General features: G+C 39.1%; 2 protein-coding genes across 2 annotated transcripts; one reads left to right on the top strand and one right to left on the bottom strand.

Moving 5' to 3' along the window:
* The first annotated feature begins 942 nt into the window (after window positions 1-942).
* LOC132954505 (hemoglobin subunit beta-2-like) lies at window positions 943-1,751 on the top strand. Its single transcript, XM_061027062.1, has 3 exons — window positions 943-1,102; window positions 1,215-1,437; window positions 1,509-1,751. Exons 1-3 carry the CDS (start codon window positions 1,011-1,013, stop codon window positions 1,635-1,637), a joined length of 444 nt encoding a protein of 147 aa, XP_060883045.1. The 5' UTR covers window positions 943-1,010; the 3' UTR covers window positions 1,638-1,751.
* A 4,049-nt stretch (window positions 1,752-5,800) lies between these two features.
* Window positions 5,801-6,593, bottom strand: LOC132954300 (hemoglobin subunit alpha-1-like). Its single transcript, XM_061026836.1, has 3 exons — window positions 6,433-6,593; window positions 6,141-6,348; window positions 5,801-6,023 (listed from the first exon to the last, which is right to left on the bottom strand). Exons 1-3 carry the CDS (start codon window positions 6,528-6,530, stop codon window positions 5,895-5,897), a joined length of 435 nt encoding a protein of 144 aa, XP_060882819.1. The 5' UTR covers window positions 6,531-6,593; the 3' UTR covers window positions 5,801-5,894.
* Window positions 6,594-14,938: the final 8,345 nt, after the last annotated feature.

Raw genomic sequence — 14,938 nt, 5'->3', positions numbered from 1 at the left:
CCTATACTTCATTTAAAATATGGAACTGTTCATATTAACTGTTAAGACTAACATTAAAGGTTGTTTAAAAAATGTTTTTTTTTTTACTAATTTCAGCCTATTAATATTTTTGTTGTAAGTTTGTATTCAACATCAACAGCTTCATGACAGTGGCATCAGTGTTAGTCTATTGCTGAGGCTATAAACCCATTTTCGGTTAAAACAAATGATCTATAGGCCGAATACATTGGTCGGTACAAAATTACTGCGATTCTAAAAGAAGCGTATAAAAGCGTAGGGAGCTGTCCGAGGTCCTGCAGAGACGAACATGTTGCAGGTGTTCGCAGCTGCCTACGGAGTCTAATCACGATGTCGATGTCTTGATATTGGGATAAAACATAGGCCTATAAATTCACGTTTTTCTTGTCTTTTTTTTTATTTCAAACGTGCCATTGTGTCAGGAGTATGTAATCATTATTTACAATATAAAGGGGGATTATCAATACATGGTCAACTACAGGTCAATCAGAATCACTTCAAAAAACGAATTTAAACACCTCATGACTAGTCTTTATACTGATGGGAATGATCGTCTGATAGGCTTCTTGCTATATTGCAATTAGGGATGAATCAGAAAAGCAGCCATTCGGAAGTGATTCGATTTTTTAGTGTGGGATATGTATTTGAAATGTAGGCTAAATTGTATCTTGTTTTTTCCCCCTTCTGTCCTTCCGACTGAGGTTTTCCTTTGGCTGGTAGCCTACTCAAGCAAATTCTTGATTAACGATCAAACACAGCAGGTTGTGCTTACACAACCAAAGCGGACTATTTCCCCACCTCTGAGCACAATCTTGGCAGTGCAGATATGTCCTTTTCGCGTAAACTTTGTAAATCTGCAGAGCAATTCTTGGTCAACCCACTTCCCCTTTCCGTCCAATTGAATATCTTGGGGAGGAGGAGAAGAAGAGGTGATTTAAAAGTGGCATCGGGTACTGACGGACGTATAGACTTGTGTTGCCAAGCAGGCCATCATGGTTGAATGGACAGATTTTGAGCGCGCCACCATCCAGGACATCTTCTCCAAGTTGGACTACGAGTTCGTTGGACCTGCAGCTCTTTGCAGGTTTACCATCTTATGTGTTTCCTTAACATTAATGGAAGTACGTTGTGCATGCATAGATATATATATATATTTTTTTTTTTTTACATATACATCCTTTGACATGTTTTCTCAGGTGTCTGGTGGTCTACCCCTGGACTCAGAGATATTTCGGCGGATTTGGAAACCTCTACAATGCCGCCGCTATCGCTGGGAACCCAATGGTTGCAGCTCATGGAAAAGTTGTCCTGCACGGTTTGGACCGGGCTGTGAAGAACATGGACAACATCAAGGACACCTATGCAGAACTGAGCGTGCTGCACTCCGAGAAACTGCGCGTGGACCCAGACAATTTCAAGGTAAGGCTTACTTGGCAAAAATGAAGCTGGAAATGATATCTATCACTGATCTCATGTTTCTTGTCTTGCAGCTCCTGTCTGACTGTCTGACTGTTGTGGTAGCCGGTCAGATGGGTAGTGACTTCACTGGTGAAGTGCAGGCAGCTCTCCAGAAGTTCCTGGCCGTGGTGGTGTCCTCCCTGGGCAGGCAGTACCACTAGAGCGCTTCAGCACAAGTCCATCCATGTAGATCATTTAATTTATTAAAACATTAAAGCTGTAATTTTTTATTGTGTCTCAAAAGATAAATAAAGTCAACTATATGCTTATTTAAACAGTTTGATTTGCCTGTGTGTCTTTGATCAAAAAGACAAATGTGAAAACCCTTTACAGAGTTGTGGTGGCATCCTCTCATTCCAAATATGAAGCTCTGTTGAGTCCATTATCGTTCCATATCAGACACACCTTTCAACGTAACATAATGTAAACCCATGAATCTAATGCAATAATTACAGCTACAAACTGCTTACACTGAGGTAGTAGAAAATGCATGAAAGTCTAATTTGGATGGTAGTCACTTGTCTGATGGGCCAGTCAGGGCAGGACCTTTCACCCGGACTGGGGGATGTATCTACTGTATGAATGTATGTACTGGGCTACACTCCCATGTTGGCTACACTGCCATGTGAATCTTAAATTCAGACGTTATTGGAACCTGTCTCAATGTATTTCTATAAAAAAAGAGAGGTTGCCAGGCCCCCCTTGAAATGTGATTGGCCACCCCTGGTGCAACCCCAAAATCCTGAACTGTGATTGGCTATTTGATTTGTCAAATCAAGATTTCAGGCTTTGGTGTAACAGGCTGGTAGTCCTTATCTTTATAGCCAATGTAGTTTTTCTTACTTTAAATTGTCAATAAATGATCTATTATGAATCATTTTGCACATCTTTTTTGTATAAGATATGGTAAAGGCATCAGTCCATAAAAATGCTCCCAAACCCCTGCATTCTGTCGAACTTGCAATTAACTAAATGTTTCAGTACCAGAACATTGCCAATATTTTGAGCTAAGAATTTTTAGATTTTTTTTTAGATTTCTTTATTAAAAAGGGACAACACACATTAATTGACAAGAGCAACAAAGTCACACATGTAAATGTGCCAGATTTAGCCATGCAGGCTAATTTTCATCTGCAGTCCCTGGCAGGTTGATGACATTTAAGAAAACATTAAAAAGCATACAGGAAAATGCAGCACAAAAACATAGACACAAGAACACATAAGCATAACAAATAAAACAACACAAGTGTTAGTTAAAACACAACACATACGCATGGAAGCAATTGATAAAGCAGCACACAGACATAAAATAAAAATGTGTAACATATAGCACATTTAAATACATGAGCATTTAAACACAGACAAAAGCACCATGGACAGACAAGGAGCATAAGCGCACAGACTACAAGTAAAGACAAAGTACATTAATCCAGATTATGGCAGCATGTCTGATTTTTGTCTGACCAATTTACAATTTTTGATATAGAAAGGGTAAGTGCCTCCTTGTGGGTTTTAATAAATACTGTATCCATCCCATATATATCTTTAGCCCTTGAACCATTAAGAGAAGAGATAATCATATTTACTTTAGAGTCTGTCACTTCTCTGAAGATTAAAGTGGGAGCATCTTTGTTTAAAGGGGTGAGAGAGTAATTTGATCCAGAAAAATTCTGAGATAGAGTTTTTGTAGAATTAATAAAATAACAATTAAATGCGGCTGCCACTTTACTCGAATCATGAGTTCAATTTCCCTCTATATTAATTTCGATTGGTCTACTAATGGCATTTGGTTTCCCTGTCAATTTTTTAAAATTCTGCCAGATTTCTTTGATATTTCCCCTGGCTTCACGAATTGCATTAATAAAAAATGTTGCTTTTGCCTGCCTGAGCTCTTTTAAAACCTTATTTCTCAGTGTAGTATAACAACGTCTCTCATGGACCAGTTTATTTTTAAGAGCCATTTTAAAGGCATGGTCCCTCTGTTTCATTAGTGACTGAATAGTCTCACTTATCCAAGGTAGGTGTTTTTTTTTTTTACATGGTTTACACCTAATTTTTCTCTTAAAACTGTGTATGATTGTTTCAAGTTTAACCATGAAAGAATTACAGTTATCATCAACACTTTTATGGACTAGATGTTCATTCTAATTGACCTCTTTAATTGCCTTATCAAGTCTGGGAAATTGACTCTTAGCAATTCCATACTGATCTAACTTTGTGTGGGTTGATAGATTTGATCTCATTTTAGATAACTTTCTTACTATCAAAATCATATTGGGGTCAGACAGTCCTGTGATGAAATTGTAGGATGTCTTTATTCTTTCTGGCCTGTTTGTGAAAACCATATCAATAAGTGTCTCTAGTTATCCTAGTCTGCCCTTTGATTACCTGTTTAAAATCAAAATTACTTGTAACACGTTTTAGCTCTTTCCTTTTAGCTTTATCACTCCAATTTATATTAAAAATCTCCTAATAAAATAATCTAATTTTAGCATCACATTCCTTCAGAAGGGCATTCAATTGTTCATAAAAAACAGTTTTTGTGGATGGTCTATACATTCCAATCATAGTGAATGACATTTGGGCTGAGAGATTTAATTTGAGAACAATACATTCCACGTCATTAACACAGGAAAAGTGAATTTGTGTACAATTTATACTGTCTTTGACATAAAACAATACACCGCCACCCCGACCATTAGATCTGCCTCTTCTAAACAGATTGTAGCCGTGAACATTGAATACGTCAGCAGGAGAATTTTCGTGCAACCATGTTTCTGACAAGCAGAGGAAGTCCAAGTCTGATTCATATAAAAGATGCTGTAGCTGATCATTTTTAGGAACAGCACTTCGGATATTTAAATGTCCCCCTAATAATCCGCTTGGTTTAGCCTGAGGATCCCACAGCATGCGAGCGTGGTTTACAATTCTGAAAAGTTTAATACCGCGGTGTTTCACAGTTGCACGATTTATTTTGCACTTTGTCCTGTTTATTGATCCACAGTTATTTTGTTGCACATGACCGCTGGTGGTGTAGTGAAGTCAGTATAAAACTCACCCAGACTGGCGGCTTCGGTTTCAAGCAGATTGTTGTTTAAAACAGTAAACTCGCCAGGGTATGGCGTAAAATCCAACTCAGGATAGTGATGGATATTCTCCGCGAGTGCGTCTCGATGGCAATCTGGACCCACATCTCCCTCGATTGGCCCGGGATTAAGATGAACATCTCCCGCAAGCAGAAGGGTAAACAACAGGTAGCCAGAGAGTTTCCGCAGTAAGTTGGGGAGCCTTGCGCGTAATCGTTTTATTTGGAAAAAGTAGTATTTGGGATGGTCGCTTTTCCGCTGTTAAGGACTTTGCAATATAAAGCAACATTTCCGGCAGGAAAACACATGTCAGCAGTATATCCACAGAACAAAAGGAACTCAAAAAGTTTGGAACAGCTGTTGTCATTCCCCGTGCGCTGACTGAGTGCACTGAAACACGGCCGTACTGAATTCGCAAAAAGAGCGACAGTAATAGATGGATCAAAGTGGTAATCTTGAAATAAAGGAAGGTGCCTCTAGATACATTACCACGTTTACTGTATCGCTTGTTCAGAGAATGAGTTTGAGAGTTATTGAGTTTTTTTTTGGAGCTGAATGGCAGCGAGGCAGCACCTGCCTGACCGCACGACGCCCTGTCATCCTCCTGATTAATGTTGACATTGTCTTATGTCACTTAATAGTGAGTAAGATCAGCAGAGACAGAAAGAGCAAATATGACATTTTCTCATGAATGTGTGCACACACACACAAATTTTACGCCAACCCTGCACAAGTCAGTGTTCCAATTGGGACAACCCAGTCAAAAAATAAGGACACGGACCCTGACTTGAGGGTAGATGTACAGTAAGGTTTTCTGGCACAACTTCACCAACTACCAAGGTGCTGGGAGCGGGAAAGGCTTGACGAGGTCAGAAAGCTCCAGCAGCAGTATATGAAGATCGATTTGATTAATAAAGTCCCATTAAGGGTCCAGTAAAGTTAATAAGATTGCTCTTCATACTACAAGTGTTGCTGGAGCTTTTTGACCTCTTACGGTAGATGTACAACACACAACTGAACAATCTAAAATCCGTCTATACCGTATTCATAGCATCATAGAGATAGAGAAAGTGTTCATCCGGGTTATGTCCAAGAATTCTTAATATTCTTTCTGCGTTATTTCCCGCAAATTCATTCAAACCTGCATGTAGCATAATCTATATCAATGCTGTTTAAGTTGTGCGAATGTGTTGCTTCAATTAACCCCCTTCTAAAAAAAAACCAGACCAAACAAATAGTTCAACTGCGTTTGATACTTTATTTAAATATTCAGACTGACAGGGATTATCCAAGCTGCCCGTCCGTCTTCAGCTGCATGCTGCATGTTGCTGTTTATCGGTACTTCTCAGACAGGGCACGAGCCAGGGAGGCCAGGAACTTGTCCATGCACACATGGACCTCGGGAGTGAATTCGGCGGGGAACATGATGGCCAAGACCACAAGGATGTTGTGAGCGATAATCTAAAAACAGGAGAGGAAATACATGGTAAGAAATAAATCGGGAACAAAAATATCAAATCTCATTGTAAATAAATGTAATAAGTTTGAAAACCAGCACGAATCATCTATGCCACACACCTTGAAGTTGGCAGGGTCCACACGCAGAGTGAAGGCGTGCAGCTCGCTGAGGGTCAGAAGACCAGCTGTCAGATCGTCAATTTTTTTCACAGCCTCTGCAACTCCACCCATCACAGTAGCTCCGTGCTTCTTCACCTGGGGAGAGCCGGGGCTCAAGTCTTTCCAGTGGGAGAAGTAGATCTTGGTCTGGGGGTACACCACCAGCATCCTGTACACCAAAATTGGGAGAGTAGATGAGTAAAAAGGAAGACTGAAAAACAAGTCACTTCAGTCTGTTTGGGTTGATATTTACCTGGACAGAGCATCAGTGCCGATTTCCCCGGCCTTGCCAGACACTCTAGCCCAGAAGGCCTGGACTGTTGCCTTGTCTTTGGCGGAGAGACTAGTCATCTTGCTGGTTGTTTGGTTGAGGTTGAAGGTGAAATGCCGTGAAGAGCTCTGACTCTGGGTGCTTTTATATCAAACAGGGCATGGGCACACCCGGCCCACCTCAAAGATAGCGCGGCATTTGGAACAGTTTCATATCTTGCAGCTTGAATGAGATAACGCCAAAAAGACTTCTCAATATGACTCTGAAAAACTACGAAACCAAAAGTTAATCTTCAGTAATTCCAAACACTCTTTGGGCTTCTTAAATAACTCACAAATGTCAACGAATTCCGATAATAAACTAAAAGAAAAATAGTGAGCCTAATCACAAATTAAGCGGCAGCCATGATGACACAGAAACAAGTCAAGGCGGGATCATAAGAGAAGTTAGAAAACGATGATCCAAAAGCCAAAACTGACTAATTTGTCAGGGATTAATACCTTCATTTAAATTAATTCCAGTTGTCCATAATATGTGTGTATTTGTATTATTATAGGCAGACTTTAAACAATAAAATATTTCATTGTTATAACACACGAAACAGACAACATTTAAAGCCATTCGCCTAAGAAATAAAATATTTTTTTAATGACGAGAATGTCGTTTAAAATGTGGATGTGCGAACCGTGACGTTACAGTGCATATAACCTTCTCATGACTCACTTCAGACCTTTTCATTTAGGCTCTACATTTATTATATAGGCTTTTGGGTTATCTGTTTATAGCAACATACATGGGGTCATATGCGGTGAACCTTCCTGCCAGTAAGGGCTTATCTACAGGGCAATGCGGGCTTTGAGGGGAGGATCCGCTCAGAGGGGGCACAGATAAAGTTTTAAAAGCATGAAGTTGTTGCTTCACTGTCGTTCATGCCCCGTTGACTTTAATCGTTTGCGATATCGTGGATGTCTCATCCGCATACTGCAATTTTAGCCCGCTAGTACTTAAATAAAGTTTGATTGGTTTGTGCTTACATTGGTCAATGTTCCGAGCGATCCTCCAAGACGATCAGGGGAGAATTTGTTATACAACAAATAGGCTACTAATGGGCTAAAATATCTGTTCAAACTGGTTTTAGAACAAGAAAGACGGAAACGTACTAAACTGCAATTACAGGTCTATTGGACTCACTGCTCACCTTTTCCAGGTAAAACATGAAACCAATCAACCAAAAGACGCGCATCATGTATTATTATTATTTTTTTAATTTCAAGAGAGATGTTATTTTCAGTGTCAACTCAATACAGCCTAACTAAAGAAAAAAAACACGAGATGAGATGTTTACATCCCTTTTTAAATACAAGAGGCTCAACACTCATTCTTGCTTCCAAATTACATATTTCCTTTTATGGATTTCCTTATTGGAGACGTTGTCGTGTACAAGCACTTACATGCCATAAAAGCATGACAAATCAATGTCGCCAAAAAATGCCAATAACAAACCTCAATGCATTTGCGTTGATTAAGTAACTCTCGTTTTCTACATGACGTCAATACTCCTGGCTGCAATTCAGGCAATCTAACCAAATGCAGTGATTTGTCTATAGGCACAATCAATTCGTTAGAATTAAAAATACTGGTAGCCTATCATAAGCTAAATTCATTCGCTTATGGCTCAATCCAATATGTAATATTTTCTGATGCTCTTTAATGTTAACATTAAAAATGACTTTATAATCCACCATATATAAATAACTATATAAATATTGTGATATATATTGTACCCTATAGAAACTTAAAATAGGTATTCTGATAAGATGAGAAAAAGTGTAAGTGTAAGTCATAAGGTGACTCAATTGTCCTCGAAATCGCCATCTTTTCTGCACGGTCATTTTTAAATATAGACATATATAGCAATCAGATTCCTGCGCTATTATTCAGCACAATGATTCAGATACAAAAATCAGCTCACATGGCAACGAATTAGTATGAACATTAGCCATAATGTTGCTGGGAAAGGTCACAGTGGATTTGTAACAGGCGCAGCTGGGGTAAGAATCCTGCAGCTGTCCGAGGTCCTTACGTCCTATCAGTGACCATAGGGGGGCAGCAGATATCACTCCCCCTCCCCTCAGGTTCACCTGCCTCGGTATTTTCTAAGAGCAGCATTTTGTAATTGTGATCCCTGCACCATTCTACTTTTGACAACAGAAGTTCCTTTTGATGGAATGTGCCAAAACGTTTGGGGTTGTTGTTGTTGTTGTTGTTGTAAAGCTACAGTGAGAGATTTGTACTTGCTGTTGTTGATGAGTAGGCTATAAAAACAACTCCCCAATGATCTTGTTGGGATCCACTTGTGGGATCGTAAAAAGCCCATCACACTGTTGCACGAGGCTGTCTTGTAAAAAAAAAAAAAAAAAGAAAAAAAAAAGTAGGCTACAAATATTTTTACAATTTAAATAATACAATTAAAGTGGCTTAAGGGAAATTAACCATGCCGAAATGTTAACTCCTAAATGTTATTTTAGGCTTCAGAAAACTGTAACCAACTGTTTTTGGAAATAACTTTATTTTGTATGATGATATCATTGTAGGCCTATATGCTATGCTCCCGTTTCTATTATCTAGATAGGCCTATATTCTGTTTTCTCAAACAGACGGGTATTGACAACTGATGCATAAACATACAAACAATGACAGGTAAAAAAAACAATAATAAAATAAACAGTTCAGATAGGTCTTTGGATTCTACAAAGCATTACAACAACAAAAGGGGAACTGTTCACAAACTAAAATGTAGGCTCTTCCTTTAGTGGAACAAGAAGTCTTTGCTTGTCTTAAAGTTCTGTGACGTCAGTGTACCATTAGAATGGTAAAAATGGTTAAAATGTTTGAGCCACCATTTTTTTTTTTACATAATGAGTTCTGTTTCACCATATAGAAGATACTAACAATGGCAACGAAGGTCTATTTGTTTATCACGTCCAAAGAAAGGGCTGCAGGTAAGTTGGGATACACCCTCTACTTGGGTTGAAAGCATTCTGTCTCAAAGCGATACATCTCTCTGGAGTCATGAATTTAGTATGTTCTCAGCCCTTTCTGATGGGGTTGACATTGTAAGAGCATCTCTATGTCTTTGTTTTTGTCAATAACAAGGGGAAGCTACTATCTAAAATTGACCTGGAATAATATACGACTTCCGAGTAGTTCAAGCAACATTAATATTTTTCCCATCTGAACAATCAGAAACTAACCAATCATCTATAAATGTACAGGTTTGATCAGACCAGACCATAGAGTTTAGTATTTCATGGTTCTTTTTTAAAATCCATGTATCTACTCATAAATCTCTCAGAAAACAAAATGGACTGGAGGAGGAGGAATGTTTTGTTCTAGGTGGCCATCCGTCTAAAGTGATGATGAAGTCACCACCCACTAAAAATAATATGTCCATGTGAAATCCACCCTTAGCAACATAATTTGGACGATACTGCTAATAGCCTACTAAACATACTTTTACCATTGTTACTGACATTGAAACGATATCTTACAGCGGTAAAATTGTCTCTGACTCTGAGATAGAAATGGAAACACATTTAGTGGATCAGCACTCTTGGCTTTAGGACTACCTTTCCTAAAGTCCTTTCCTAAAACTATGCAGACCTATTATGTTTTTTGTTGTTGTTGTTGTTTTTAAATAAACGATGCAGCTAAATGTGAATCTACGGAAGCGTATTGCATTCATGTGGAGAATTTTTTTTTGTGCCAGGTTTCTTGTTATTATGAGATAAAGATCTCATTATAACGAGAAAAGATCTCTTAATTAGGGTGTTGGTTGTGGTCTTTATTGTTGTCCTTCTCTGCCCCACAGGTTATGTTATGTAGCAGTAAGTTCTAGCATTTTGTGTGCAAAAGAGGAAGGAATGATGCTAATGCCATCCCTAAAACATCAGCGTTAACGTTACTATATCTAACTTTATTAAGCTAGCGTTAATGTTCCAGTTTTTCCCTGCATATCCCACACATAAAGATCCAGAAACCACCAGCTGTCTGATGAAGATGGCGGTCTCTGGAGCGGGACAAGGTTACTAACACAGCCGTTAGGCAGATATTGAACGATTAAGTTACATATGTAATGTTATCGCTAAGTTCAAGTGGGTCTGGCTAACTTAAAGGCTTACTATGTGTTTTGATCCAGCAGATGTCGCCCTTGAGCACCAGCATGAAACCAAAACAACTCGCGCTGCATTGTTGTGTTAGCATGCTAATGCTAATGCAATCTTTATTCTGCTCGTATCTTCATACTGCATGTAAATTTACCCGAAATGACCGTGAACTAGAAACACAGTTAAGCAGTGAGTACAGTATGTTATTCTTCTTTTCTCTAGTCCCTCAATTAAACAACTTTTATACGTGAGGGGATGAGCCGGCCGCCCCAGTATGACAAGCCTGTAAATGCACCAACTGAGGAGTGATGTCTCTTGTTAAAACTGAAGCTTCTCATTTCAATATTTTCTTTCAGCTGCTCGGTGAATCACCTGTTATCATAATGGCATACGGTGTAAACAAAACGCATGAAATCTTATTTGAGAGTCTTTAGCGTACTGCTAATGAATATTGTCAAAAAGCAGAAATAAAAACTCTTCTCAAATGCTTTTAGGAAAAGAAAGGGACATTTTTGGATTGTGGCTTTTGCAAAAAAATGTTCGCCAGTGTGGCCCTTGAGTCCAACAAGGTTGAGTACCACTGGTCTAGAGGCTTCTCAAAGTCCAAACCCCGCTAGGTGCACAAATGCTTGGCGCAACAAGTGTAAACTCCACCAAACTTTGCAGAGGGGCACAATCCCACATTATTAATGAAAGAATGACATTTGAAATGAAAATGAGAAGTCACTTCATTGATTGTGACTTTATTTTGCCAGATATTAATGCCTTCATTATTCGTGCAGCCTCCTGTCAGTGTAGGAGCGAGCTGCCTATGCCTTAAAGAGACATATTGGATACATGAATTAAATATAAGTAGGCCTATAGCCTGCTGTTTATGTGAATCTCTCTGTGTCATTATTTTTAATCTAGATTAAACTGACATTAATAAGTGTTTTGGTATTGTTTGCAATTATTATTTACATTTAAAAACAATTATTGCTACTGAAAATGTTCTATAAGAAATAAAAGCAATACTAGTTCATGTCTTTGAAACGTACTGTCTTCTTTCCTCCAAATAATGATAGAAAAGTCTTGAAAATGGTATTGAGTAAATCTTGAATTGTTAAGGAGTCTCAATAATGTTATCTATGTTGATAAAAAGTAAAGATCCCTAATCGTGTATCGAAACATGTATTGAGTGTATCATCACACCCCTAACGTGGTGTCTTTATGTTTGATAGCTTTGGTATGAATATGATATACTTCTACTGGAAGACATCAAATAGTGCTACTGAAATATATTGACATTTAGATGGACTAAATTATGTTTTACTTCATTACAGATTGACACCTCCAGTAGCTGGAGAACTGAATGATGCAGCTATGGCTGTTTACATTCCGACGTACGGTGACCGGACTGCTGCTAGGCGGTTCTGCTTTGGAAAACTAAAGAAAAATGAAGATGACGCCAACAGACTATCCTTGCTTGGCAAACTCAGAAGGAAGATGAGGACAGCCAGCAACAAAGATAAGGGTGAAGAAGATTCTGATGAGGAGAGTTGTACCATCAAACAATCAAGGAAGCACCTAAGACATCATAAATTGGCTGCCAAGATGACAAGAAAAGTAGAATTAGGATGGATACATGACGGAAAGCAAGTGAGAACACGCTGTGGTGGAGGACGCAGAATCTTTGATATTAGAGAGTGCCACAAAAAAAAAGACATTATATCACATGCAAAACAGCTGTTTTTCCTCAAATGGGAAATCAAGAAAGGGAAAATGGGAAGAATTCAGTCACAACATTGTTGACTTTCAGGAAGCAGAACTTGAGGATACTGTTAATGTGGGAGAGCTGTATGAGGCACTGAAATTGGGGCTCTTAAGATTTTACTTACTGACGGAGCTTCTGGTAGACAAAGATGAAAATTTAACAGAGATTCATGATGAAGTTGAAAAACAAGCTGAGCCAATGGAAGAAACAAAACAGACAGATACAGTGGAAACAGATAATCAACAGACAGAGACGACAGAAACAGATAAGCAAAGTAATACAGAGACCACTGTTTTCTCTTCTGCTGTTGTCATTATTGATCTCTCCTCTCTCAGTGACATATCAGAAGTCATCATAGGTCCATTGCTAGGTGGACCCTTTGCAAGTCATCTTGATGATACTCTTTTACACCTGCCTATCCTTCAGACAGACAAAGAGGAACTAATCTCCATCCCCTCCACTTCCACTCCTATTCCACCTGTTTCAGATTATGTTGTACATGCTGCCCCACCAAGTCCTGGCTATGAACTTGTACATGTTAACCTTCACAGAGCGAGTCTCTTACAGGAAATGGTTGGCCAATTCAAAGACCCTGCGATAATGGACCACACCTTGAAATACAGCTTCACCAGTGATGACATGTATAGCCGCATGTCATCACTCAACCGCTGGCTGTCGAGGTGGTGTCCAGCAAACGTTATGGGCTTCATAGATAACTGGCAGTCTTTTGGGGGGAAAACCTGGTCTGCTAGCTAGAGACGGCATCCATCCCACTTTGGACGGTGCAGCTCTATTATCTAGAAACATAGCAGAGGTTATTAGTCCAAAACCTTGACAACAACACAGAGTTCAGACCAGGAGGCAGAGCTGCAGTCTTACACGCTTCTCTGCGCCTCCCTTAGCTCTGTCTCCCAGTCACTATAGCTGTAATTCTGAATCGAACTGTAGTTATACTATAGGTACTGTGTCTGTCCCCCGGCCCATCCAAACGTAGACAAAAAAGGCGTAAATCGTCAAAATGGACGCAACATACAAGCAACATTAAAGTGATAGCTGGTCAACACATGTAATAAGAGAGGGAATATAAACTTAATGAAAATCAGCAGGAGCAAAACATCAGGTTAATATATTGATAATGTTACATATTTTATGACAGAAAAAATGGGAAAATATTGCCATACTGGATGACTGTATTATGATGCTCTCACTCTTGCCCTGAGAGCTACTTGCATAGTGACTGCCCTTCACATCACCCCTTAGTGGAACATGGTAAGCCCTGTTCTGCAAATTCATCTCATTTATAAAAAGGGACTGAAGGTTGGGAGCACGGGTTCTTCATGTTTCACTGAAGCTTTATCAAAAAGTTAAAACAGAACATAGATATAGACAAGCAATTGTGTTTTTCTTATTGTTTGCACTGCTTCTTTTGTCTGAATGCTAAAATATCATCTGTATTTTAAAGCTGATATTTAAAAAAAAAAAAATTCTTTCCGAGGGGGGGGGGGGGGGGGGCATGCCCCCGGACCCCCCTAGGTGGTTTGGATCCATGTCACCTTTTTCATCCCTGATCAGTTTGCACCCCTGGGGTAAACGTCCTGGATGCATCCTGGATGTAAAAACAATGGGGCCTGAATTAATTGGAGTTGGAGCAGGTTAAATCATTCAGTCATGGGTCATATTTACCTGGCCAGAGCATCGGTGCCGATGGCCTCCGCTTGTAAAGACACTGTGTTCCAGAAGGCTCTGACTGTGGCTATGTCCTTACCAGTGAGACTGGTCATTTTGTCTGTTCATTCAGAGTTGCTGAAATCCGCAATGCAGCCAAACCGTTCAGGGTTTTTATGCCTGAAACAGAGGTGGGACACACCCCATTGCCTGCTCAGATGCAAGTTAGGCTGCACAAGGTGTATCACAAGAAAAGGGTGTTTTAATGGGCTATTCTTTCAATAGTTTGAGTAAATTATTTAAATCAGGAGAGACAAGTAAAAGAGGGTCGCTCGTAACGATGGCATGAATGAACTAGTGGAAGAGAAAGCCATTTTTTAAAAGAGACAGCAGCAATGTGACAGGCTAACAATGAGGGAGTGGAGCAGTGCTATTTGATAGATGTGACCAGGTGATGATTACGAGAAGTAATGAGTGAGCATGTGTGGAGGAGTGATTTGACATGGTATGAACATAAACAATAAAACGAGTGTGCAAAATATAGTCTTCCTGTCTGAACTTTCGCTAGAGCTACATTTAGAAAATGAGATTTAGCCTATCACTTTATCACGATGACAAACGCATTTATTTAACTTCATTTAGAAGCAACGTGTCAGTGGAAGAATAAAAACAATGTTGTCAAAATGTAGGTTTGTTTAAGAAATACATGAAGGCCTATCAAAAGATTGCTTACACAAGACAAGGGATTTCATTTAAGGCACTTAAAATTAAAATTTAATGAGTAATTTGAATATAATCAAAAAAGGATGATGCAACAGCTTTGATTTATCATCCGTCCTTGTTTTTTTTTTCTTAAATGTATTAATTTATTTGTGTTTTAACATTAGGCAATGGAAATGTAAGA

Source organism: Labrus mixtus, chromosome 20 (assembly GCF_963584025.1).
Source record: "Labrus mixtus chromosome 20, fLabMix1.1, whole genome shotgun sequence".
NCBI lineage: Eukaryota > Metazoa > Chordata > Actinopteri > Labriformes > Labridae > Labrus > Labrus mixtus.
The sequence above is the reverse complement of the archived record's forward strand: the minus strand, read 5'-3'. Positions and strand labels throughout refer to the sequence as shown.